General features: G+C 39.9%; 1 protein-coding gene across 1 annotated transcript in view; it reads right to left on the reverse strand.

Annotated features, from left to right (window-relative positions):
• PRDM2 (PR/SET domain 2) overlaps positions 1–26372 on the reverse strand; it is a 60760-nt gene that overhangs the window by 19832 nt on the left and 14556 nt on the right. The window contains exons 4-6 of the mRNA XM_059487363.1: positions 26254–26357; positions 23667–23819; positions 17084–17210 (exon numbers count right to left, since the gene is read on the reverse strand). Of these exons, the coding sequence (XP_059343346.1) occupies positions 17084–17210; positions 23667–23819; positions 26254–26357 (384 nt within the window). The remainder of the gene's footprint in view (positions 1–17083; positions 17211–23666; positions 23820–26253; positions 26358–26372) is intronic.

Genomic DNA, 26372 nt, shown 5'->3' on the forward strand with positions numbered 1-26372 from the left:
TCCCTTGGTTTTCCTGTTGTTTCTGAGGTCAGGAGTGAACTGAAGGCTGCAGGAGGGGAAATGCTCTGAACACAGAACCTGGTGGAAGCCTGAGTATAAGTACACACGTGCACTTACCATCAGGTTCCTGAAGGGTCCTACATGGCTGCTACGGCCAGCTGGATCCTCCACTTGGTCTAAACAAGAAAGATACAGGAATGAAACACAGGGAAAGTGAAATGGAAACAATGACAAAAGAATAAATGAAGGGTAGAACTTAATATGTGTGTATGTGTTTTAGAAGAATTGTAAAAGAAAGATGCAAAGGAAAATGAATGAAATAAACAGATGGAAAGTAGGAACTTGTCTGCAGTGATGAAGATCAAAAGAGGAATTCACCAATCTGTAATTTGTCTTGCAACCTTCAATAGGGTTCCTTTTTCTCTCCTCTCCACTTCTCCTGATGATAGCTCAGCCTTCACACCTTTACAATCCCTTTGTAACAGTGCACAGGCCCAGGAGAACTCAGGCTGCTGCCATGGCCAGGGCATCAGCACTGCCACTAACTCTGGAGCAGCTCAGATAACAACAGAGTAAAGTGTAAGAGAGGAGGAATCTTTATTTGCCCAAACTTCATCTTATTGATAAAACCAAGACACCTCTGAAGAACCTACAGCTAGCTGGGCTCAGACTTTTGTTGTTAACCAAACTACTAATGGGATTATTAAACCACAGAGTTATTTCTGGTGGGATGGAATAAGCCTACTCAGAAGCTGGGAGGGAAGACATTTAACACAGTCTTTCCATACACTTGGAGCTGAACTCTATAATTAAATATTGCTCAACTGTACAAGATGCCATTGTCTTTAATAAGCTTTAACTGCAGCACCAAACCTGTTCACAGTTAAGATCATTAAGGAAGAAGGACATTCACACCTGAGCTCAAACACTGCTTCAATCTCTTACAGAAATACATAATGTGGACACTTGTCTCCCCAGAATTCTTGGGTCAATAAGGGAAAAGAATCATTGGTATGAGCTGAAATTATTGTTACTTCTTTGAGATCTGTAGCCAACAACTCTAACTGCAGCTCAGTAACAAACCCAGACCTTACCCATGAGTGCTAAAAAAGTACCACAGAAACCTGCCCAAATCTCAAACCTGCCATAAAAACCTGCCCAATTCTCAAACTTGACACAGAAACCTGCCCAAATCTCAAACCCGACACAGAAACCTGCCCAAATCTCAAACCCGACACAGAAACCTGCCCAAATCTCAAACCTGCCATAAAAACCTGCCCAAATCTCAAACCTGACACAGAAACCTGCCCAAATCTCAAACCTACCACAGAAACCTGCCCAAATCTCAAACCTGCCATAAAAACCTGCCCAATTCTCAAACCCGACACAGAAACCTGCCCAAATCTCCAACCTGACACAGAAACCTGCCCAAATCTCAAACCTGCCACAGAAACCTGCCCAAATCTCAAACCTGACACAGAAACCTGCCCAAATCTCAAACCTGACACAGAAACCTGCCCAAATCTCAAACTTGACACAGAAACCTGCCCAAATCTCCAACCTGACACAGAAACCTGCCCAAATCTCCAACCTGACACAGAAACCTGCCCAAATCTCAAACCTGACACAGAAACCTGCCCAATTCTCAAACCTGACAGAGAAACCTGCCCAAATCCCAAACCTGCCCAAATCTCCAACCTGCCCAAATCTCCAACCTACCACAGAAACCTGCCCAAATCCCAAACCTGCCCAAATCCCAAACCTGCCATAGAAACCTGCCCAAATCTCCAGTCTCCAGGAAAACAGTGGAGAAGCTCCCTCAGAGACCCCCTGGAAAGTATTTTTAGAGGACAGACAAGGGCAGCACTTGGCAAGGCTGTGGCTGAAGGGAAAAGACAAACTGACACACTACACTGACAGTGTCACACAGTTCAATGTGTGAATCACAGTGTAATAACATAAACTCACTGGTTAACCCCTTGGAACTGGTTGAGATTAAAGTCTGCATCAATCCCATGCAATAGCTGCTACTATTTTATAAAACAACTTCTAATTATTTTCTCCTATTGAAAAAAAATCAGTATTTTGGCATTAAAAAGAATGGAATAAAGATTAAGTGAATATTCAAGCTAAAACATTCTATTGGAAAATTCAGCAGAAAACAACTGTACTATAATTTCTTTTGATTAATGGATTTTAACATACTTTTAACAATTTGAATTTTAATTTGAGAAACAGCTTGCTGTGCATCAGAATTCATCTGTTCTTGTATCTAGAGTGCTGGTTGATGTCATGCTTTTAAAAATAAATTCCTCAAGCCTTCAGATATCAGTAAAAATGTGAGTAGTTGTTTGTTCTGCAGACAGGCCAGAACACGAGTGCCTTTTTCACACACAGAATGCTACAACCAAAAGAACAGCAAAACTTGCTTCAAAAAATTAAATCTAAGTTGCACTGGCTGGAGGTGCTCCACAAAATGCAAAAGCTTTTAATTTTTATTTCTCTGTCAGTGTAAGATAGATAAGCTGTACTAGGAGAATTTCCCACTCTGGTTACAGATCATCCCAGGCACATGAAAATCTCCATTTTCAGTACTGAATCTTGCTAAACCAGAAAATTTTAGAGGCAAAGTCAGCACATTTTAATTCCAGCAAGTCTAAGGTTGAAATTCAAAACTCAGATCAATTTTTTAAACACCTCATTAACAGAGATGTCAATTAAATGTAAATGACTCCACACACAATATCATTAAGAGACCTATTTCAACAGTGCTGTCAGGTAGGTATGAAAACCTGAAAAAAAAGCAAAATGTAAAAGCTTTTATTACCTTGTTTCCTTCAATCTGTCATCATTGTAAGTATTTGGTGGAGTGCACTTCTTGCAACACCATTATGAAGTTATCAGATACAACTCCTTTGTGCAGGCATAACTTGGATTGTTAAGCAAATGAAACACTAAAATTGAAATGAGCTGTTTCACAGTGTACAAAAACAATCACAACAGAATTTTAACCTCCAAGTCCTGAGAACCACAGGAATATTTCAGAGCTGCAGAAATCATGGTTCTGTTCAGTCAATCTGCCCAGACCTAATAAATCAAATAAAGCTGGAGAGGAAGAATACACACAGCTATGTAGTACAGAAAAGTCTTGTGAATTATCTACAGATTCTGGGCAAATGCAGTGAGCAAAGGTTTCTATGTAATTTTTTCCAGCAGAACTTGCATCTTCTCTTCCATAAAAAGGCACTTTCAAGCTTACCCAGTAGGAGCAGGAGAAAGAGGAAGGCAAACTTCACAGCAATTCTATTAATACCAAACTGCCTGTTGTATAATGCTACCCATTAACAAAGAGCACATTTTAATCACTGCATTTTCCAACCACAATATAAAAGGAGTGATGAACACCTTGGGAAGGTGTTTCAGGACACCTGAAGAGGTAAATGCTCCAAACTGTGCATGAACTATTGGTACCAAGCACTAAATACCCTTTTTGCAGGGAAGAAACAGAGCCATGCACTGACAGAGACTGTTAAAGTGCCATTTGCATAACAGATGAACTTGTTGCCATGGAAAGCATAAGAAAATTCTGAGCTGGGCTATTTAAAACACCAATTTCTGCAAATGTTTGGCAAAGTCTCCACTTCAATGATAGCACTGAAGATCATGTTACTGTGTCTCACCACAAACTTCTGGAATGATGGTAGAGAGTACAAGAAAGGTGAGGATGACACCACAGGTGTGCCATGCCAAGTGAAAGAAATGACCCAAGAGTTTGTAAAAAGCAGAAAGGAATGTATTGCCATTATACAGAGTTTGTGAGACTACAAAATTTGACACTGTTCACAAATTTCAGATAAACAGATTTTAAAAAACTGGTGAAAAACTCAGAGTGGGAAGCCTGTGTTAAATGTGTGGGATTACACCAATCCCTACCAGCTGAACTATGAGCTGTCCCTGGTCTTCTTCCTACAAGTTACTTTTTGTAAATTAAATTATGTACCATAACTTTGCACCAGACAAGAGACAAAACCAGTTTATACTGTCTGCCAGAGTATGTCATCCACTCTTGCAGCATCTCATTCCAATCCCCAACGTGTTCTGCTTTCTGACTAACCTGAGTGCACAGCCCAGGAAGTCTTAAATTTACAGACTACAAGACTTCTAATGACTTAAGTAGTACAGAATGTCACCCAACTATTACAAGGCATGGCAAACAAAGGTTTAATTCCATGCAATTTTAACTCACACAAGAGCTGTGATGGAACAATTAAGTATAAATAATTAAATGGAGAGCTTTAATCCCAGCAAGATTTGGAAATGTTATTTCTGCCCTTATGCCAATATTTGTAAAACAGTAGAAATGGGACACAAATATGGGATCAGACTTGCTCTAGACTTTTTCTATCACTCCAATTCTTGGTATTTTCCTGCCTCCCCTCATTCACTACAAATTTCCAGCAAGTTGCTCCATGGCTGCCACAGCTCCCACAGCCAGCCCAGGACAGAAAACATGACGAAAATTCTTCTCTGTACTTCTATTCCATCAGCTTTTGTTTTGCTAAGTATAAAGACAAAAGCAACAGCAAAAGAAATGTCAGCTGGCACACACACTTTCCAGAAATAACTGTTCTCTATATTTAGCCAGTTTTTATTTAAAATTCAGTTAAAAATAGAGCACCCAAATTGTGTATTTAATATCGAGAATGTCTAAATTTAAATCTTTGCTTTAACCAATCAGAGCTTTTATCTAAGCCCAGAAAATGTTGCTTCCAGTCACTAGTTTGTTCCAAAATGTTTGTGAAATGAAGTTACTCTCAGATAATTAGAAATACCACTTATATTGACAGCAGCATTTAAAGGTAATGGAAGTCCTCATACAACTCCCTGTACTAGCAAGTTTTTAAAATGAGCACTGCTAGATCAGTCTGCCTTTATCTGTAATAAAAAACCCAAATATTTGTCATGGCCCTATTTGGTTCATTGAACATTTGAGAGGATTACATCAAAAATATTTGTGGTTTTAGCTAAGTTATCCTCAAAAGTAACTACTTAGGCCTTTACTGCCATTTTATTCTGCTCTTTGACAAACCAGGTATGCTCCAATTCAGCAGCAGTCACACAAATAAGTGACATTAAAAAAATAATAGAAAAAAAGGACTTTTGAGTCCACTGCAGACCCAGAGCCCTTCTCACACAGCTGATCAAGGTGGTGTCACTATCCACAGCAATTCTCCCTCTGTGCCACACATTTTCACTGCAGGGAAAACCAACACTGATGCAAATGTTTGCCTGAAGAGGGGTGCTGGCTTTGCCTGGAGAACACAGCTGTACCAATCCCCAGGACAGGGCTGCCTTTGTGTCCAGCAGGGCCCAAGGATTACTGCAACAAGAGTCCCCACCCTGAGAAACAGGAGCAAAGCCTCTCACAGACAGTGCTCCCACCATGCTAAAGCTCCCAGGGATAAAATTAAACCCCTCACAACTGCACAAGGTCACACTCAATGTTTGCATTGACAGTCACTCAGATTTGTTCTTATTCATTTATTCAAATTTTTCATGACGTTTATGGTTACCACTTTTCAGAATTTTTTCTCCAAGTATTCCCAGTAAATCACCTCTCTGTGTTTTACAGTGTGTTTCACCCACTCTTTGACATCCATCTCCAAATTTCTTTCCTTTAAGCTTACTCTATTTCTTCAGTACAGGTATGCAGTGTTTTTCCACCAGTCCTCATTTAAAATATTACAGCATCTTCTCAACTGGGTCTCCAACCTAGCAAAGAACATTAATTGTTAATAACCAGCTCCTGTCAGAACATATTTGCAGCATGAAAACTCTGCTCCTCTGTTAAATTTGAAAATATTCATCTCCTTCCAGCTTCAGAGTGACAAATCCAAGGTCATGTGGCAGAATATCACAGCAGGTCCTTTACAGAAGTAGATAAAATAGGATAATACTATGTTGACTATCTAAATTCATCATTTTAATGTACAATATAGTCACCAAAATATTTTTATCTGCTGGGAAACGGTGGAAGATTTGCTTCACTTCCTTGGTGAAACAAAGTGTTTCATTCATTTCAGCCACAGCCCACTGATGTTTCTTAGAGAAAGGCCTGTCAGCCCTCTCTGATAACATGAGATACACTGAATTATATTTCCAAAGGAACTGTAATCCTCCAGTTGCCCAACCAGGCCATTTCTCAAAAGGACTGTGCTACAGGACAACAGCAACAGTTGGTGCTCATGTTAACAAGACCAACAACAGAAGTTCTAAATTTATAAATGCCCCAAACCAGACAAGAGCAAGTTGCCATGTGCTTCATTTGTGACACCAAGCAAGGTCACAGGCTCATGAAGTTATTACAGGGAACAGCAACTTCTTCCATTTTTCAAACAGTGAAAACAAATCTCAGAGCACAAATAAACTTGTCTTCTGCTCAGTTAACTGCTACATCTGAGATGAAAAGCTAATTTGATCTAAATGGGTTAAAACTGTAAGTTTTAGTTTTAAACAGTTTAGTTTAAAACAACTAAAACAGATTACAGACATAAAATGTCACTATAACATAACTTGGACAAATTTTATACCAAATTTGTCTAAGTTATGTTACAGTGACATTTCTGTAGTCTAAGTGGATGTTTTATACCAAACATCCACTAAGACTACAGAAATGTCACTGTAACATAACTTGGACAATTTAATGTGCAGGTAAGGAACCAGAAAATAAAACCAGCTCTGGTATCTGAGTGGGGTGACACCCAACAGTTCAGGATTTGAGAGCTCTGAGCTAAGCTTCAGCACAAAGTCCACCTTGCTTTTGCAATCCTGCCAAGGGTCTGTAGGATCAGAAACACTGCACTTGCTGCTCTTCACCTGCAACTTGAAAGGGAATATTTTGCAGCAAAGTCCATTTTTTTTCCTCAACTCATCTACTCCTTGGGAAAAGCCCAAGGCAACTTTCCAGACGTGGCTGAGGATCCAGCCATGACAAAGGTGGGGTTTGAACACTCTGATCCCATTTCCCAGCTGGACAGGTCAGCTCTCACTGCCCTGAGCTGTTCACTCCACAGCTCACAGGCTGCATTTTACTGGCACAAACACAGGGATGTGTGCATTGCACTCAGCCCTGAATAATGGTGATGCCTGAGAAAATGTTCCCAAATTTCCATGAATTAAATCACTTTTACAAACAGCAGTCACACTGTTTCTGATGGACTGCCAAACAAAAGCAGATCTGTATCTGAGAGACTCCAGTGAGGCACCTGACTCTCAACAAGAGTTACAATAATGTACAGCTGACTACTCATTTCCATGGCATTCTGCAGCAATAATAATCAAGATGATGGATTTTCAGCTATTGAAATGCTCTCACTAGAATAATTTTATGTCAATCAGCACATTAATAACAGAGCCTCTCTGAAGTTCTGCAGCATTAATCATAGTCAATCAAAAGCTCTCACACAACTCTGATAACAAAGTGTAACAACAGAATTAACTCTTAACAGCTGGTAAGCTCCTAAGTGCTCAGAAAGCTTCATCCTAAATAACTCTCAGGCATTGGTGATCCAAATAAATATTGCGATTTTCCAGGGGGAAAGTGTATAAAAGGCAAGTAAAATGGTCAGACATTGTTGAATTTCTTAGCTACAAACACCACTGAGTCTTGTTTCAATAACTGATAATAAACCCAAGCAGAAAGTCAGTCTGCTGGAACATTAAAAGGCAAGTAAACACTTCTAGAAAATGGTCAGACACTGTCTAATTTCTTAGCTACAAATGCCACTGTGTCTTGTTTCAATAACTGGTAACAAACCCAAGCAGAAAGTCAGTCTGCTGTTATATTTCCTTGAGGAACTCAACACAGCAAGTGTAGAATTCTTCAGAACAGTCATTCCTGTCAATCTGTGTGAGGCTCTTGGCAGGAATGACAAAATAAATTGACAGATTGAAAAAATACATAGACTCTAGTCTTACAAATGGTTTTTCTTTTTGTTCATTCGAAAAATATAGAAACCAGTTAATAAATAAAAAATAAAATTTCTTTGCTATTTTGCAGGTTTGTAATGCAGTGATGTGAGAATCTTCAGAGCTGACAAACACAAGTTACCTTCTGAAGGAGATTTTAATTAAAGAAAAGAGCTCTCAGCCACACACTCAAATGGAGCCTGCATGTCTTCCATGAATAAATCAGCTATGAAAACTTTGTGTGCACACTCCTGAAGTTAAGTTCAATGTGCTTGTTCACCACTGCACAATAAATTATATGGGGGATCTGCAGATTAACACTTCAGTATATGATATTCCCTGTAAATAATGCAAGTAAAATAAATGGGCAATGGAAAATTATGGTAAATTGCAATAAAAAGTTTAGTACAGGTAATTATATAATATTATTCACATTAATTCTGATTGAAGGGTTTTGAGAAGATGATGCACAAAAAAAAAATCTAGAGGAAGGCAACAGAAATTATTAAGAGCTACACAAGATTCTTACTACAAGAACTTAAAGCCTTCCCTACATAAAAAGATGGTTCAAACAGGAGGCAAATAAAATCAGAATACACTGAAAGTCAATAACTGACTTTACCTTGCACCCACCATAATCCCCAGAGCCTCCAATTGGGAAACAAACCCTGAAGTGGGAGATTGCACAGGAGGGTCAGGAAAGCACAGAAAGAGCAAGAGTGGCTGGTAAAGCCTTGGCTTAATGAGGAACACAAAGCAATTGAAGAAAGGATTATTGATGTGAGCAAAAGTCACCAGATTTACTGAGATGTAAGGCAGGCAGCAGCTCATTGAGTTTGTTCTCTTATATTCTATAAGCAACAGGTCAACTCTAAATCACTAAATATTGAAGGAACAGAAAATATCAGTTCTTGTTTGTCTCTGGAAAACAGTGCCTATTCTGCTCTGCAGGAATTCATCCCCTTCCTATTTTGGAACAAATCCTCCAAATCTATCTCAAAGCTCTTCCCTAAAAAAGCAATCACCAAATTTTCTCCACATCTTCTCCACAGAAGTGTTTAAACAATTCTATGAGTCAGAAGAAAATGGTCTAAAAAGTCTAGGAGAATCCCAACACAAATATTTCTACAGGCAAACCAGTATTTCAACTTATTTTCAGGAAAGTCAAAACAGCATTTACTAAGAAAGGAGAATAATTTCCAAATGCAGTGGATTATTTTTAAAAAATAGCAGTGAAATATCAAACAGCTTTTCTTCCAGGTCATTCCTTGCTTCAAAGCTAATCCTGATCAAGTGAAAGAAAAAATTGATTAATAATAGAAAGTTGCCTGGTGCCTTATTTCACTTCCCACTGTGGATTATGTAACTGAAGACAGCATTAGCAAATTTACTGGGAAATGCCACAACTGTGCTCTAGATATATTTGACTTTTTTAACTTGAGAAAAGCAGTCTAAAGAAGTATGACTAAAAATGCAAAAATATGAAAAAAATCCAGAACACTTTAGAATCTGAGTAACCAAACAACCCAGGAATTTTTTATTCTGTTAGGTAACTCCATAGACCTGCTTTAAGCAGAACTAAGTTAGCAGCTAGAAATACAGCTTGTAACAACCATGAAGGCCAGATTGTTATTTTAAGTCAAACACAAAAACCCCACAGAGATAAAGTAACAGCGTGTGCAAGGTGCTTGTAGTACTTCCAGAAGTTTATCCTTAGAAACACAGAGTTTAAGGGGCCAACACAGCAATTCAGTGCTGAAATTTTTATCTTCTTAAATGCAGGTAATTTATTTTTTAATTCCTGAAATGAAGGTTTATTTTCTGCCATTCTTAATTCCACAGGCAGGAGCAAGGCTGGAATAAGTGACACCAATTTCACTGTTGTGAAAGGCCAGAGCAGCTGTCCTGGAAGTGGGGGCACTGCTGCAGAGGTGAAGATGGGAATATAAAGCAATACAAGTCTCCCTTTCAAAGGCCATTTATGGGGATTAAAAGAAAACCTGCACTGCTCAGAAGACCTCAAATACATGAGTTATCTCCAGACAGATGCTTCTGGGAGATATGGTCCCTTGGCATCCCAAATGGTGCTTCTGGAGTTGTAAAAACCTTATTGCAAATCGATGTGATTTGGGGAAATCAAAGTCAATTCCATTGTAGGACTTTGTTCCAGATGATCTTGATGACTTCTCCCTTCCCCCATTGTCTTTTCCCAGTCACTGGTTAGGAAATGTTGAAGCCCTGAGCTCCTATCTGAGTTTTTAATTAAATTTATTGGAAGTAGAGCTTAGATAACAATAACATTTCATGATACCCTTGCTACAAATGTACCACTCACACATCCCTCTATAAGCTACATTCCAACTCACACACAATCATTCTCCTCACAAGCTCTTTTCTGTTCAGAAACAAACTTTTAGACTTAGTCCAAGTACAAACTTAATAAATTTGGGTAACTTAAATAACAGACAGACAATCACAGCATCACTTGACCATGATTTCCATTTGGGATGACATCCAGATGGCAATCCAAGGCCTACCTTTTATAAACAGGATGATATTTATGGCACTCTCACATACAGCTAATTATCTGGAACTATATGAGAATGCCTAAGAAATTATTAACAAAAAAAAAAATAAAAATAAAACCTGCAAGAATTTCTGCTATCACAGAATTTAACCTGTTTATTTCATCCCTTCAGGTTCACGTTCCCCAGCAGCAATCTGACACTGTTTCAGCAACAGCCACACTTTCAGACAAGAGAAAAAACACTGTAACTCTTAGGGTGACACAGTTTATTTACATGTGGGAAGCAGAAGCCTGAAGTTGCACTTTGCATTCACCTGATATAAACCAAGGCACAACGATCATTTGTAACAGCCAATAACTGATTTTAATTCACCCACCTTCACCTCACACTGCCTCTGGGTCAGTTATTATGAGCACCCCTGGAGTTCATGCTCTGCCTGAAGCCCAGTAAGAACCATGGGAAGCAGCAACATTATTAATAGAACCATTGAAGGTAACAAAGCTTTAAAAGATTTATTAGCAATGCTTTGAGGTTTTAAAACCACACTGAACAATCAGCAGGGCTGTCCAGGACACAGGTGACCCTGGTGCAGGTGCTTTTCCTACACTACAATAGCAAAATATTTCAGGAGTTGACACAAGTGTGGCTGAGAGGTCACTGGGTTTCACAAATCACTCCAGCTGCATTATGCAGCTTCTGGAAGAATGAAATGGGAGATTTTGCCCCCATGGAGAGCCTGATGGCACCAGTGCAGCCCCCACAGCTCTCACTGAGGAGCCCCAGGGCTGCTGGACATGAGGGGAACACAGAGAGGGCCTGAGTGCATCCAGAGACAGAAACAGGCACAGCAAAACAAACACTGCCCTCTGCTCTCCCCAAAAAAGGCTGTTCTAGAGGAATTACTCCCCAGCATGGAGCAAGACAAGCTTTCATCCTGACTAACATCAGTATCTTTCTCCCTTCAAAACCAGACTTGATCTGCCACATAATCCACAACAGAAATGGGATTTTAGCCTTTGGAGCCTATGCAGCCTTAAAGCAGACTACAGCCTGATAAAAACACTGGATATCTTTATGTATGACCATTGAAAAATGACCATCTTTTCCTTAAAATAAATACTTTAGCTACTGAAAAGTGACTTTTTTTCAGAAAGATTTGAGTCTGAAGCCAGAGGCTTCATGTGCTCTGTTGATGTTACTGCTCACTGCTACAAATTATTCCTGTCACATGAAAAGCAAGAAACACCTGGATGACACAATAAAACATCCACACTACTCCTCTCAAGGACACATGAGCCCAACTTGCAAAGTGAACCCAAGCTGTTCTCTTTTTAATTTCCTTAGAAGGAGAATTAATGAAAGATCTTGTGCTAATGCACTGATTGAGCAAATTTCCCTACAAGCTTGGCAGGCAGCACATTAACTACAACCTGGGAGAAACAATGATAAGTATTTAACAAAAAAAATTTTCAGAAAATGCAAAAGAAATAAAAAAACCAAATCTCAGCTATTGCACTGGCAGCTGCTGGCTCTGAACTGCATAGTTAAGGCAGCAATGAAAGCTTGGTTCTGATAAAATCTGTGATGGTACCAAGTTCAGGTTTTAATTTTTGGGGGTTGCATTCCCATCCCTCAATACTTTGGCATCCTACTGAATTTCTTTCTACATCTCAAATGCACCTTAGGAAGATGACACTGTTCCAATGTATGAAAACAAATGCAATGAGTGCATTTTTCCTGCAGGATTTCTGAGCTGCTGTGCATGGCAGAAGGAAGATGTAGGAGATTTATTCCAGCTAAGAAAAGCTACAGCCAAGCCAGGCAGGAGCCATCAAACACCAGCACCTGGGGACTGTAAAGCAGTTGGAATGCACAACACAAAAGCAAAAATATGAATGCAGAACACAAACCCAAACCATGCAGGAGGGAGCTGGAGGAAATGGCAGGTGCCATCCCAAATCACCTAAAGCAGATGATGGTGCCTGTGTCGGGGATCATGGCACACAGGGCAGCTCAAGGTCAGGGTGAGCAGCTCCAGGCTCAGCCACAGCTGCAGCCTCTGCTGACTCACAGCACAGAGAATTCCACCCTTCCTTCAGAGAGAGGATTCCTCCTGCACCATGAACAGGGACAGCAGTGAAAGCCTCCATTTTTAATGGAAGCCCATTTTAATACCTATGGCATGGGCACCTCTTCTGTCAAGGGCTCATTACACAGATGGCAGTGTCAGGTTTTCTGTGCTGTTTAGGTGGCCTGGAAAGGCCCAGGGATGGCCTTGAAGAGCCCGGCGCTTCAAAGGACGAGGAGAGACTTCTGATCTTGTCTCGGTCTCGGTGTTTATTAATTGTTTATCTAAAAGATTTTCTTTCAGCCCGACAGAGGTCTGCACAGCAAGCCAGCCATGGGCACACTGCGAGCCCCCGGGGCGGTCACTTATCTTTATACCCGAAGTTACGTGTACAATATTTATCATTTTTCCCCAATACCTTTTACCCTTATTAACCGGTGCACTTCTAGTAATAACCAATCCCAAAGTGCCACCACCACCACAGAAGATGGAGGCCAAGAAGAAGAAGAAGAAGAACAGGACATGCCCCAATTCCTCCATCTTACTTCTTTAGACCCCCCTGTACAGAAATCCTAAACCCTGTGTTTTACACTCTAATTAACTTATCCCTTCACCATTCACCCAGTGAATTCCTCCTATCCTCATACAGGTGTCATCTCCTGTGTAGGATCAAAATCCTGCCACCAGACACTTCTGGCAACATTCCAGGATTCCTGAGCCCCCCAAGGGTGGTCTCGGCCTCTTTGCACCTCCATCCTGAGGTGCTGAGATCCCACATGGCAGAACAAGGTGATCTGTCAAATGATAAATATCTAAACTCTAACCCAAACCATCTATGTCATATCTAACTTATGTTCAAGCACAAGACCTAAGATGTATTAAAAATTCAAAAGGATATCTGTTTTACTGAATACAGAATAATTAGGAATTTTATCTAATAACTACATGGTCTGCATCACTAAATCATAATACATTTCTCAAATCATGTCTTATCCAGTCATTCCTAAGATATTGAACTGTGACTTTATTTTTCTGGAAAATATGTTCCTAAAAGACGCACACAGTCAAAGTTATTAGAATTCAGCAATTCTTCCTTGGTTATATTTTCTTTTCAATATGTAAGACAACAGTGTGCAACACAGGCCAAAATAAAATTTAAAAATAACTGCATGGTCTGTATCATAATACAGCTCTCAAATAATGTCTTGTCTAGTCATTCCTAAGGTATTAAACTGTCACTTTTTTTCTAGAAAATGTCTAAAAGACACACTCATTCACAGTTATTAGAATTCAGCAATTCTTACTTAGTTATATTTTCTTCCCAATATGTAAGACAACAGTGTGCAACATAGGCCAAAATAAAATTTAAAAATAACTGCATGGTCTGTATCATAATACAGCTCTCAAATAATGTTTTGTCTAGTCATTCCTGTAGTATTGAGCTGTCACTTACTTGTCTGGAAAATGTGTTCCTAAAGGACACACTAATTCACAATTATTAGAATTTAACAATTCTTACTTGGTTATATTTTCTTCTAATATGTAAGACAACAGTGTGCAACATAGGCTAAAATAAAATCTAAAAAATTTATTGATCTGTTTAGGTCACTAATGAATTCAAATTTCACAATCCCCTGGAGGAGCTCCTCTGTAGCAAGTTTCTTAAATTGCTATTTAATTTAAATATTACCTTAATACTGACTCTCAATTTTTCACATACATAAAGTTAAATCATAAAAAAAAAAATCTTTCTCCTTCTATCCCTTTGTATCATACAATTAGAACTATCTATTTTTAATTTAATTACTTTTCAATCATGCTCATCATAATTTCCTTTATTTCCCCAAAGCCCTCAAGTCCAGGGTAAAGAAGCTTCCCCATCCAAGGATGCAGCTGAATCTACAAAACCAGGGATATGAGCAGAAACCATTCTGGAATCCTCACTGCAGGAAAAAAAGTGTTTATTTCTTGAAAAAAGATTGCTGTGAATTGCAAATATTAGCAGATGTTACTATAAACACTAAAAAACTGAGAGTAAATGCAAAGTAAAAAAAAAATCCAATGAAACCTGTAAATAACAGAACTATAAAATGTCAAAATATGCAATGAATTGCCTTATCATTTTAGAGCTGAAACTTTAACAATTCAAATCAACTAAATGCTGAGAATTCAGTCTTTCTGCTTCATGAGACAAGGGTATAACTCCATAAATAGATTATTCTTGGTTGTTCTCAAATGTTTCATGAATATTGTGCTTGGAGTTGCTTTTTGCTGGGCTGCTTTTTATTCAATATCTGTGAGCCTCAGTAAGGAGCTTGTGTTTATAAGAAGGGGGAAAAGATTTACTGTTCCCAATTATGAAATCTGTAAAATCCATAACAGTTAAAACACAAAACCTACAAAAGAGCACAAAATCAAAACCCAGAAACCAAATTAGTTTACTGGTATATTTACCTATAACTTCATGAATGCAAATCAAACTTCTATGCCATGAAAAATAACCTCAGAAAATATTCTGTCTGGCTTTACTGATTTATCATATAATCAAATTCTTGCAGGTTGTTTTTCTAGCTTTTCAGGTAAATCATAGACACACAAATTCCATGTGCTAAAATAATGCAGATTTAGGAAAAAAATGTAATACAGCCTGTAATTTACCAAGTGCTTCTAATATATGTGCTAAATACGCTTTTTCATTATAAAATAAAACTCAGTGCTTGAATTTCAGCTTGTATTTCCTTAACCTATGAAATACTGTTCAAAATAACTGTGTTGCACTACAGTTACAGTACTCTCTCCTCAATCTCAAATAAAATACTTACACAATAGTGTTTTCAATATCTGACCTTGTTTCCAATCTGAGTTCCAGTCATCTGCACTACCTGTAAGATCAGGAGCTACATTTTAAGTTTAAAAAATTATAATGATTATAATGAACTTTTTTCAGTTCATTTCTAGCTTCCTGAGAATATCAAAATGTACATACTCCAAAATGTACATATTCCCATGCAATAGGAATTGATACATCCGTGCTGCAACTGAATATTTCCATTTTTTATATCGAGTCCCTGTAAGTCAAGGCTTTGTTGTGATTTTGGCCTAAAACGTTAGGCAAAATGTCAGTTATATAAGGCCACGCGTGGAGGCACACGCACTCTAAAAAACCCTGCTGCTGAATTAGTAATGGAAAAAATAAAGGATGTCTGCTCTGACATGCGTATTCACAGAGGGAACAACGCGTTTATAGCACCCCAAACTCTGTCCCACCCTCCCTCCCCGGCCCAAGTCAGCCAGGAGCAGCCATTCCCATCCTGCCAAATTCCAGAACCAGCAAATCGGCCTAGAAACAACAAGAAATTAAAAACCGCAGGGGAAGAACAGGAAGGGAATTCTTCATTGGGCTCAGCCTCCCCTTCCCACAGGATCGGAGCGGGCCCGGGCTGGGCCGCGACCTCCACAGCGGGACCGCCCCGGGCTCGGCTCCGCTGCCCAAGGAGAGAGCGGGGCCGCGGGCCCGGGCTCAGCCTGCCAGGGACGGATCGGGGCAGCTCCGGGCTCAGCCTGCCAGGGACGGATCGGGGCAGCTCCGGGCTCAGCCTGCCAGGGAGGGATCGGGGCAGCTCCGGGCTCAGCCTGCCAGGGAAGGATCGGGGCAGCCGAGCTCAGCTCGCTTTCCCAGGGAGGGATTGGGGCGGCCCAGGAATCCGCTCCCTTTCCAAAGGAGGGATCGGGGCAGTCCCGGGCTCAGCTCCCTTTGCCAGGGAGGGAGCGGGGCAGCCGAGCTCAGCTCGCTCTCGCATGGAGAGATCGCAGCACCCTGAGCTCAGCTCCCGCTGCCACGGAGGGATCGAGGCAGCTCCGAGCTCCGCTCGCTTTCCCAGGGAGGGATCGGAGCACCCCGGGCTCGGCTCGCTTGTCCAAGGAGGGATCGGGGTACCCCGGGCTCAGCCTCCTCCTCCCGCATGTAAAAAGCGGCCCCGAGCTCCGCCCGCTCTCCCAGTGAGGGATCGGGGCACCCCAAGTCCCGCTCGCTCTCCCAGTGAGGGATCGGGGCACCCCGAGCCCCGCTCGCTCTCCCAGTGAGGGATCGGAGCACCCCGGGCTCCGCCCGCTCTCCCAGTGAGGGATCGGGGCACCCCGAGCCCCGCTCGCTCTCCCAGTGAGGGATCGGAGCACCCCGGGCTCCGCCCGCTCTCCCAGTGAGGGATCAGGCCGGTCCGGACTCCGCTCCCTTTCCCAAGAAGGCACCGCGGCTGCGGCGGGCTCGGCCCCGGCCCCACACGGGATCGCAGCGGCTGCCGCGGCCCCGCGGGCGGAGCGGGCCGTTCCCCGTGCCCGCCGCCGCCGCCTCTCCCAACTTTTCCAGCCGCAACTTCCACGTTCCGCCCGCGGCGCCGCCGGCCGGGCCGCGCCGGGCTGGGCCCTCCCCACCCTCCTGTCTCGGGCCGCGGAAGGTCACGGCGGCCGAGGGCCGGGCCGCCCCGCGCGCTGGCGGCGGCGGGGCCGGTGCGCTCCGTACCTCTGCGGGCCTTCGGGGAGTGCCGGCGGCTGCGGGCGCTCGCTCGCTCCTCCTCGATCGCGGCCGCTATCGCCGGGTCGTCCTCGCCATTGTACCACACCAACAGCTCCTCTCCCGCCGCGATTGGCTGCCGGGACACAACACAGGGCGCGCGGCCAATCAGAGCGCGCGTTGTTGGCGGGGCGGGGAGCGGCCGCGGCGGCGCCCACGGCGCTGCTCCCGCCGAGCCTCGAGGGCGCCGCCCCGCGCGCCGCCTGGCGGGCGGAGGGCGCAGTGCAGGGAGCGCCGCGGGCCGCGCCGGGCACGCGGGGAACAGCACAGAGCGACCAAAACAGCCCAAAATAACCCAAAAAACACCTAAAACCAACCCAAACCCAACCCAAAACCATGCAGAAACAACCCCAAAACTGTAACACACACACGCGGAACAGCAGCGAGCGACCAAAACAGCCAAAAACACCCCAAACCAACCCCAAAACCAGCCCCAAAACCTCTCACATACAGAACAGCACCCAAACAACCAAAACAGCCAAAAACACCCCAAAAACACCCCAAAACTCATCATGGACTGTAATACACACACACGGAACAGCACCATCACACAAAACAGCCAAAACCACCCCAAAAACAACCCTAAACCAACCCCAAAACTTCACAGACACACACAGGACAGCAGCAAGCAACCAAAACAGCCAAAACCTACCCAAAACAACCCCAAAACAATGCCAAAAACAACTCAAAACCTCACAGACACACACAGAACAGCACCCAACACACAAAACAGCCAAAAACAACTAAAAAAACAACCTCAAAAACAACCCTAAAACTCATCATGGACTGTAACCCACACACGGAACAGCACCCAACACACAAAACAGCCAAAAACAACTAAAAAAACAACCTCAAAAACAACCCTAAAACTCATCATGGACTGTAACACACACACGGAACAGCACACAAAACAGCCAAAAACACGTAAAACAGCCAAAAACACCCCAAAACCAACCCAAAACCTCACACACAGAACAGCACCAACACACAAAACAGCCAGAAACAACCCAAAAACTCATCATGGACTGTAACACACACACGGAACAGCACCCAAAACAGCCAAAAACACCCCAAAACCAACCCAAAACCTCACACACACACACAGAACAGCACCAACACACAAAACAGCCAGAAACAACCCAAAAACTCATCATGGACTGTAACACACACACAGAAAAGCACTGAAACACCCCCAAAACACCCCCCAAAAAAACCCCAAAACCTCCTCACAGACTGTAACACACACACAACCCCCAGAACACAAAATATCATTAAAAAATCACCCCCAAAAAATTCACAGGAAAACACAGAAAAACTCCAGAAAAGTGACAAAAGATCAGAGAAACACTGAAATAAAAGATAAACCCTGAAAATGTCAAAAAATAAAAGACTAGAAAAAAAATCACAAAAAAAGTCAAAATCGGAAAAAAAGACAAAATCTCAAAAAAACCCAAAAATCATCAAACCCAAACTTCCCCTCTTTCTATTTGTATCCATTGATCTTTGGCCCAACTACAGTTCCTGACAATACAGAGGTAATATTAATACAGTTTTAGTTAATATTACTATAGTTAATTATTAATATACTCTTTGTATTAATAATTAATACAAAGTTGTTGTTGTTATTATTATTTTTAGCATGAACTTTCCAGCTGTAATGTCCCAAATTGTGGTTTTGCCTAAAATAGGGACACTGATTGAAATCCTAGTGCTCCCTGCTCTGGATATTATATATAAATATATTGTTTAAAAAAATATATATATATTGTTTAAAAAAAATATATATATACATACATTGCTAATTCTTTCCAGAGAGCAGCCATGTTGGGACAAACATACCCACCTTATACAAAGCTTTAAATAACATTAATTAATTATAATATAATAATAATTTACTGCTCAGGCAGCCACTACAGCTGGGATCTGGAACAAATTCTAAAGATCCAGGAAAAGACTGTCACAGTGGGTTAATGGGAATACAGATAATTAGAACATGTTTAATAAATACACTTCAACACAAAAATCAAAGCTTTGCTTGCCATTCCAAATTATTTCTATTCTTTTTAATCAAATTTTTAAAAAATCACAGACTAAATTAGTCCAATGGGCATCACTGCAAATGCTACTCATACTCCCAGCACTGCCAACAAAAGAAACTTTATTGATCAGTTCATTTCCCACACTCCTTAAAATATCAGACTCAAACTAGTAAGTCCCCAAGGTGGCAGACTGAAGATTTTAATTTTTTAAATCTTCCTCATTGTTTCTCCATTTCCTGAAGCATTTTACCCAAAACCAAGAAAAATTTAAATGCTTTAACTTCAATTCTCCTTTTTCAGGGTTAATGAATGAACACGGGGCTGGCGGAGACCAAATCCTATTTTCAGTCATTACATCAGAGCCAAGGTTGTCCTCAGATTGTTATTTCCAGCCTGAAGCCAAAGGGGAATTTTGTAGCAAGAAGAAAATGAGGATTTCTTTCTTCTACAGCCCATTTTTAGTGGGTCTCACAGCACATGATAAAGGTGATAATTATCATCATACCCCCAGACACTGGAACAACAAGAGGTGCAAGATCCCAACAAGCAAGAAAAGAGTAAGTTATAACACAAGCAAAGCCTATGGCTTGGCTTCCTTCAGTTCCAGAGGCCTGATAGGATAAATAGAGGCAAAATTATTTGCATGGCCTTGGAGGTGGTGAGCAGCAGTGTTGTCTGATGCAAAAAAACCTTTATCATCTAAAAAAACACAAAGATCTGGAGGAGTTTTCAGGCAATGCAAACACAGGGTGGTAATGAACAGTAATTTGTTGGCTGCATGGCTGGAGCTAACATTGAACTTGATGAATTTAGTTTTATTGTGACTGCTGTAGAATCTCAATTAAGCCCTGTAGCCTTGTAGTTCTAAAATGAGATGCAGCAGCTTCAAAATCAGACAATTAAAGCTGCTCCCTCATAGAGCAGGACTGCACTGAGCAAGTGCCACTTGTGCCACCACTTTTCCTCCTGGTGGCAACTCCACAGCCCAACCTCCTCCAAACTATTCCCTACAGACCCTTGGTGCAGCAGTGTCACACTGGGACAGCCTGGCTAAAAAAGGGATGAATTTTGGGAAGGTTGATTAGGTTAATAATCCCCACACACTTTTTTGTGCTTTTTGTTTTAGCTGCAACATTTAATTGTCCTTAATCTGCGTATTTCCTTTATAGTAAGTTCAAAATTTGTTATTTTCAAGAGTAATATCCCAACAAGTTAGAGGTTTCAGCACAATTAATTGTGCACATTCAAGCACTCTAATGTGCCTTGTACAGACTGAGACAGGCATTTGCCTGCCCAACCTCATCAGAGTTTCTATTTTTCACCCCAGACACAGCATTTTACTGTGCTGTTGTGCTTCTGCACCTGGGTGTGGCCTCATCTCACCAAACATAACCCAAGTGAGCAGTCTGACATTTACCTGAGTGAATTTCACACTCTACAACCCAACATTTTGTTGCTCTCTCCCATGTAACAGGGAGGATCTTGAGGTGTTGTAAACCTGTTGGGCAAAACAATCTTCCACAAGCAAATTAATTTCATTTTAATCAGGGACAGTTTCATAGCCAAGCTTCTTCAGAAGACTTTTTGAAACTGAGTTTTCACTGTATTTTACTTTTTCTAGAACTTTCAGAACTGGAATTTTTGCAGAACAGCACCAGAGAGAGAGCTCCTCCCATGAGCAGGGGCAGGAAGAGCTGAAACTGCATCACGAGTTTAAGCTGCTCCTCACAGCTCTCACCCAGCAATCCTGGGAAAAGCAGATGCAAAGCAGCTCAAAAACACCCTCAGCCCTTCAGCAAAGATGAAGATGGAAGAGAAAAACATTTGCTTGTGCTCAATCACAAGTTCTATTCCATGACTATTCATTGAGAGCAGGGAACTGGGAAGTTAAAGCTCTACAGTTCTGAGGTTCTGCACCAAGCAAATCTGGACTTTGTTATTTCAGCAATGAGGCCTGGAAATCAGCCTGTTTAATTTACAAATTAAAAACCTACAAAAAGCTAAATAAAGTACTGATAAAGTTCTGCCTGAGGAGATGGTGGAGTCACCATCCCTGGGGGTGTTTAACAAAGCCTGGATGTGGCATTGGGTGCCAAAGTTTAGTTGAGGTGTTGGGGCTGGGTTGGACTTGATGATCTTCCAACCTTGTGATTCTGTAAAGGAAACCTCAGGAAAAATAAGACCTCATGACTTTACTTTCAATGCTTCAAGGTAAAGTAGAACAAAATTACACACAAGCCACTTGAATTCTCCTTTGGGGGTAAATAAAACCTGGGCTGTTTATTTTTCAGCAAGTGGAACTCCCCATAATTTATGAATTATGATAAAGATCAGGAAAGAACCATGTGTTCCTATCTGGGCTGGTAAATTTACAGCAGTTTGAAATGGCAGTGTAGAGATGCTAACATTATATGCAAAGATAAAGACATTTAAGATGTTCTTTATTATGTGCCTTCCTTTGTCTCAGTTAGCAGTAAGGTGTGACTGGGATAAAATTCATCAAATTGCAAGAGACAACAGTCAAAGGAACAAAAGGATATTCCAGTGCTGAGACAAGGTATTTGTTATTCTGTCAGCAGTGCTCAGCCTCTTTTAGCATTACAGTTATTTTCTGAAGTGCACTATCATCCATCAAATAAACAAATTTTAAATATGTGAATGCTTGTCTCTGCCAGGACTGAAACATTGCAGAAATTTAAAATGTTAGAGTGACTCCAAAGACACACCTCTATTAATGAGCTAGTGGAATTGTGGGCAAAGGGAGAAGAAATCCAAGCTAAAGTGTCTGGAGAAATCAAGGCTGGCTACAGGGTCATATTTGGAGTATGTCTCTGTGAATAACACTGCAGAGAAGCCACCAGTCTGGCTGGCAATAGTGAACCTCTACTTGAATACAAAGTTCAGAAAATGTTTAGAACACCCAAAAGTATTTTAAATAAAGTCAAGCTACACACACTCGCTGCTAGGAGGTCTTGATCAGGGATTCAAGAAATACTTTTGAGCTACAATATTCTTAACATGCTCCACCATTATAGTTAAACCATTTTTTTTCTTGATTTGGGAGAAAAAACGCTCCAGGAATTACACCCTTTTCCCTGCCTTCCCCTCACTCTCTGAACAAAACCAAAATGGTATAAAACCATGAGAAATGGTTTCATGGAGCTACCCACAGAAGTGTCTTGACAGCCAAACTTTGTCAAACAATGCACAGACGATAAAAATAATTCCTGCAAAAACATCCTCAGCAGGAGTCTTGGTATCTATAAAAACAGAAAAATATTTTATATACTGTATAGTTTATTGCTCTAGTGTGCATCAAATTTGGTGCTACAGCAAATCATTACTCAATAAGACAGACTTAGTGTTGAAACACCCAGTAGTTTAACAGTAAATCTGATGTCAAATGTATTGGCAGATAAGAATTTAATGATGTCAAATGTATTGGCAGATAAGGATTTATACCAATGATGTGTAGCATTTGCAGTGTTTTAAATATGTTCCATAAAACGTTTCAAACTCTGTTTAATACAAATATACATATTATATATATATTTTAATATATTTATATTATTTATATATATTTATAGATATATTATAAATTTATATATTTAATATAAATTATATATTATGCATATTTTCTATACTATATATTTTTATATATAGTATATATAAAATGTTTCAAACTCTTTAATATAAATATATAATATATATTTATATATATTAATATAAATATATAATATATATTTATATATATTATATATTATACATATAATATATTATATATTATACATATAATATATTATATATGATACATATCATATATATTATACACATTATATATTTATATATTTTATATCATTTATGTTATACTATGTTATATTATATTATATTATACCATATTATATTATATTATATTGTATTATATTGTATTATATTGTATTATATTGTATTGTATCGCATTATATTGTATCGTATTATATTATATTATATTATATTATATTATATTATATTATATTATATTATATTATATTATATTATATTATATTATATTATATTATATTATATTATATTTATAATGTATATATAATACATATAATGTATATATAATATATATTATATATAATAGTATATATAATAGCATATATAATAGTGTGTATATATATGTGTGTATACACACACATATATATACACACTATAATATATGCTATTATATATACTATTATAGATAAAATATATATTATATATATATTATATATATATTATATATATAATAGTATATATATAATAGCAGTATATAATATATATATTTATTATATATATATTAAAAATAGTGTATAAATATATATAATATATATAATATATATTATATATATTATATATATTATATATATAATAGTTAAAATAGTTTAAAAAAAGTTTTTTAATGAAGCAGAATAAAAAGTATTATTAATAAAAGACACCAAACAAAGCAGCAGCTGTTCAGGCAGTGGTACCTTTAAGCTCTTGTAGTAAATGGTCCTGTTGATCTCCAGGGGGAAGAGGTTCTGCTCCTTCCCCGAGCGCGCCCAGTTGATGTAGCGCAGCCAGTTGCCCTTCTCTGGGTCGGTGGCATCCACACACATCCAGCCCAGGTTGGGGTAATACACCTGTGGGAAGGCACAGGGACACCTGCTCACACCACAGCACTGAAATGTGGCATTCTCTGAATCCTTCCCTCTCAGGTGTAGGGAAGGCATTTTGTGCTGTTCTTGAAGATAAGGAAAGCCCCGTATCTCTCTCGAGGACACCAAGGCTGTCCCCATGACAATGTGATGGAAGGAGAGAAAATTAAAAGATCCAGACTTTAGCTGGCTCACAGAATGATGTGGCTCCTTGTTCACCTATTGAGAACTTTGTTTCTTTCTTATGACCAATGGGCGGTGAATGTGCCTGTTAAGTGAATGTAAATATCTTGAAAAACTTTAAAGGCAACTCTCAGGATCTCTAGTTGGTCACAGAGGCCCCCAGATGTGTCACAAAGTCTCTTTTCCCAGTCTGGCAGTCGAAGAAGGAGTCAGAGCTCTTCATTTCTTGGTCTCAAAGTTGTTTATTGCATCTTATTATTATTAAAATTCTTTCTCCTGCCCTGCCGAGGTCCATCCAGCAGGACAGTCAGAGGCACCCTGCCTGCCCCTGGGCAGTGTTATCTTTTTATACTAAAAATTACATATGCAATATTTACAATTACTTTCCAATACTGTGGGAGAGCTAAACAGATATGGAAAATATGTCTAAATGTAGTTATTGATTACTTTTATATATATATTTATAGATATATGTATGTATAACTGTACTCTGTTTTTATATTATTATGGGTTTTCCATAAACCAAAATACTTTTTTGCTTTTCTAATTTACAGAATATTACAGTCTCACTTACAGAACATTGTTTAAAGGCCTTGTGCACTGTGAGAAGGAAAATAGCTCCAACTCCTCTCCATAACACTGTCTTGAAGTGATTCCTGTACTACAATAAAACCCACTCAGCACAGCTGTGCCAGTGATTCTGAACAGCATTTCCCTCCCTTTTCAGACACTTGTTCTCACTTTCCCAACTGTGGCTTTTCACCAGTAGAAAAGGAAAATATGTTCTCTCCTCAGATACAGAGGAATACTGACACACACAACTTGTATTTCTCACAATGAGCCTCTGGTATGACAGTTCAACACCATTAAAATTGACTGGAGATGCCAGTTTTTGAAGCCTTATTTTTAAATTCAGGTTAATTTGACTAAAGAAGCAAATGGAACACTTGTGGAAAAGGCTGTTCCTCAAGTTGAGTGTCTGAGCTGCTCCTACACATCACCATCCTTCTACAAACCATATTTTCTACCAGTTCAGATTCTGGACTGGTTTCAGGTATCAGCATGTGAGACCAACTGTTGCAGTCTCATTTTAGCTGCCTTTTTCTAACTCTAAAATCACTATTAAAACAACACACAATTAATCTGGAATCTAACAAGGGTTTTCATTATCCCCTGCATTGTAAAAACAAATTGTAAAAATATCCACCATGAACATTCAGCATCCAGCACTGAGAAACACAATTGTAAGGTCAATAATTTACTTGACTGATTTCATCTCAGCAAATGTTCCTGTAACAGATCAAAACTGGAGATACCTTGTGCAGTGGAGTTTGTGATAGCATGAGCTCAGTACAACAAACATTATACTTGAAAATTGCATTGCCTTTTTAAAGGGTAATTTGCATTTATGGCAATGTTGTAAATCAATTCCTCTGATAGAGGTTAACTCTAAGCTCTGTGTATGTTTTTAGTGTTTCAGGGAATTCCATTTTTGCAGACAAGGGGACAGAAGGATGGATGACCATTATCAGTGCTCCATGTTCCAGAACATTCTATTCCTCAACCCCTCCCCTCCTTGACTATTCACTTTGCTAAAACCATGTCCTGTGTCTGTCTTCAGAAAGACTGAAGAATCTTTGGAAGTGGTTATGAACTGCCTTAAAGAGACTGTAAAAGGGATTCAGCTCCAGATTATGGCATTTATATTTTGAAATATAAATTTATTTACATATATTTTACAGTGGAGCTTCCAGAGCTGTTCAGCTGCCCAGACAAGGCAAGCCCAGCACAAGAAACACTGCAACACTTGAGAACTCTTACAAAAACTCCAAAAGCTGGTCTTCAAAGAGCTAAATGAGGAGTGATGTGGCCTCCTTTAGAGATTCCACAACCTCCTAATTTCCCTGATTTCATAAGCAGTTGACAGCACTCAGTTGCACTCAGGGTTGAAGCCAACAAAGAAAAGATCAGCAACAAACTCTTAAGGGCAACTGTGATCCACACACAGCATGCAAGAAATACAACAATTTCAAACAATGCCAATGGTTTATAAAACTCTGTAATTCAGAATAGTTGTTCTATCCAAGTGTCTATAAATAACCATTAGTAATGGCAGCGACAGATGGCAATTACCTTATATCAAGTTTATTTCTAAAATATCTGGAAAATTAAAAGCTAAATAAAAAATATTGACCTGGTGACAAGCACATTTTCCCATTTACAAGCTGTTTCTTACCTCCCACATGTACACATTGCTCTTAACTTGAGATCTTTTTTTCTTGTCACCAACAAATGGTCCAAACTTCTTGCCTTTCAAAATTGATTTTGTTGCCCAGACACCTGAGGAGACAAGTA

This window comes from Ammospiza nelsoni, chromosome 22 (assembly GCF_027579445.1).
Source record: "Ammospiza nelsoni isolate bAmmNel1 chromosome 22, bAmmNel1.pri, whole genome shotgun sequence".
In the NCBI taxonomy this organism is placed as follows: Eukaryota; Metazoa; Chordata; class Aves; order Passeriformes; family Passerellidae; genus Ammospiza; species Ammospiza nelsoni.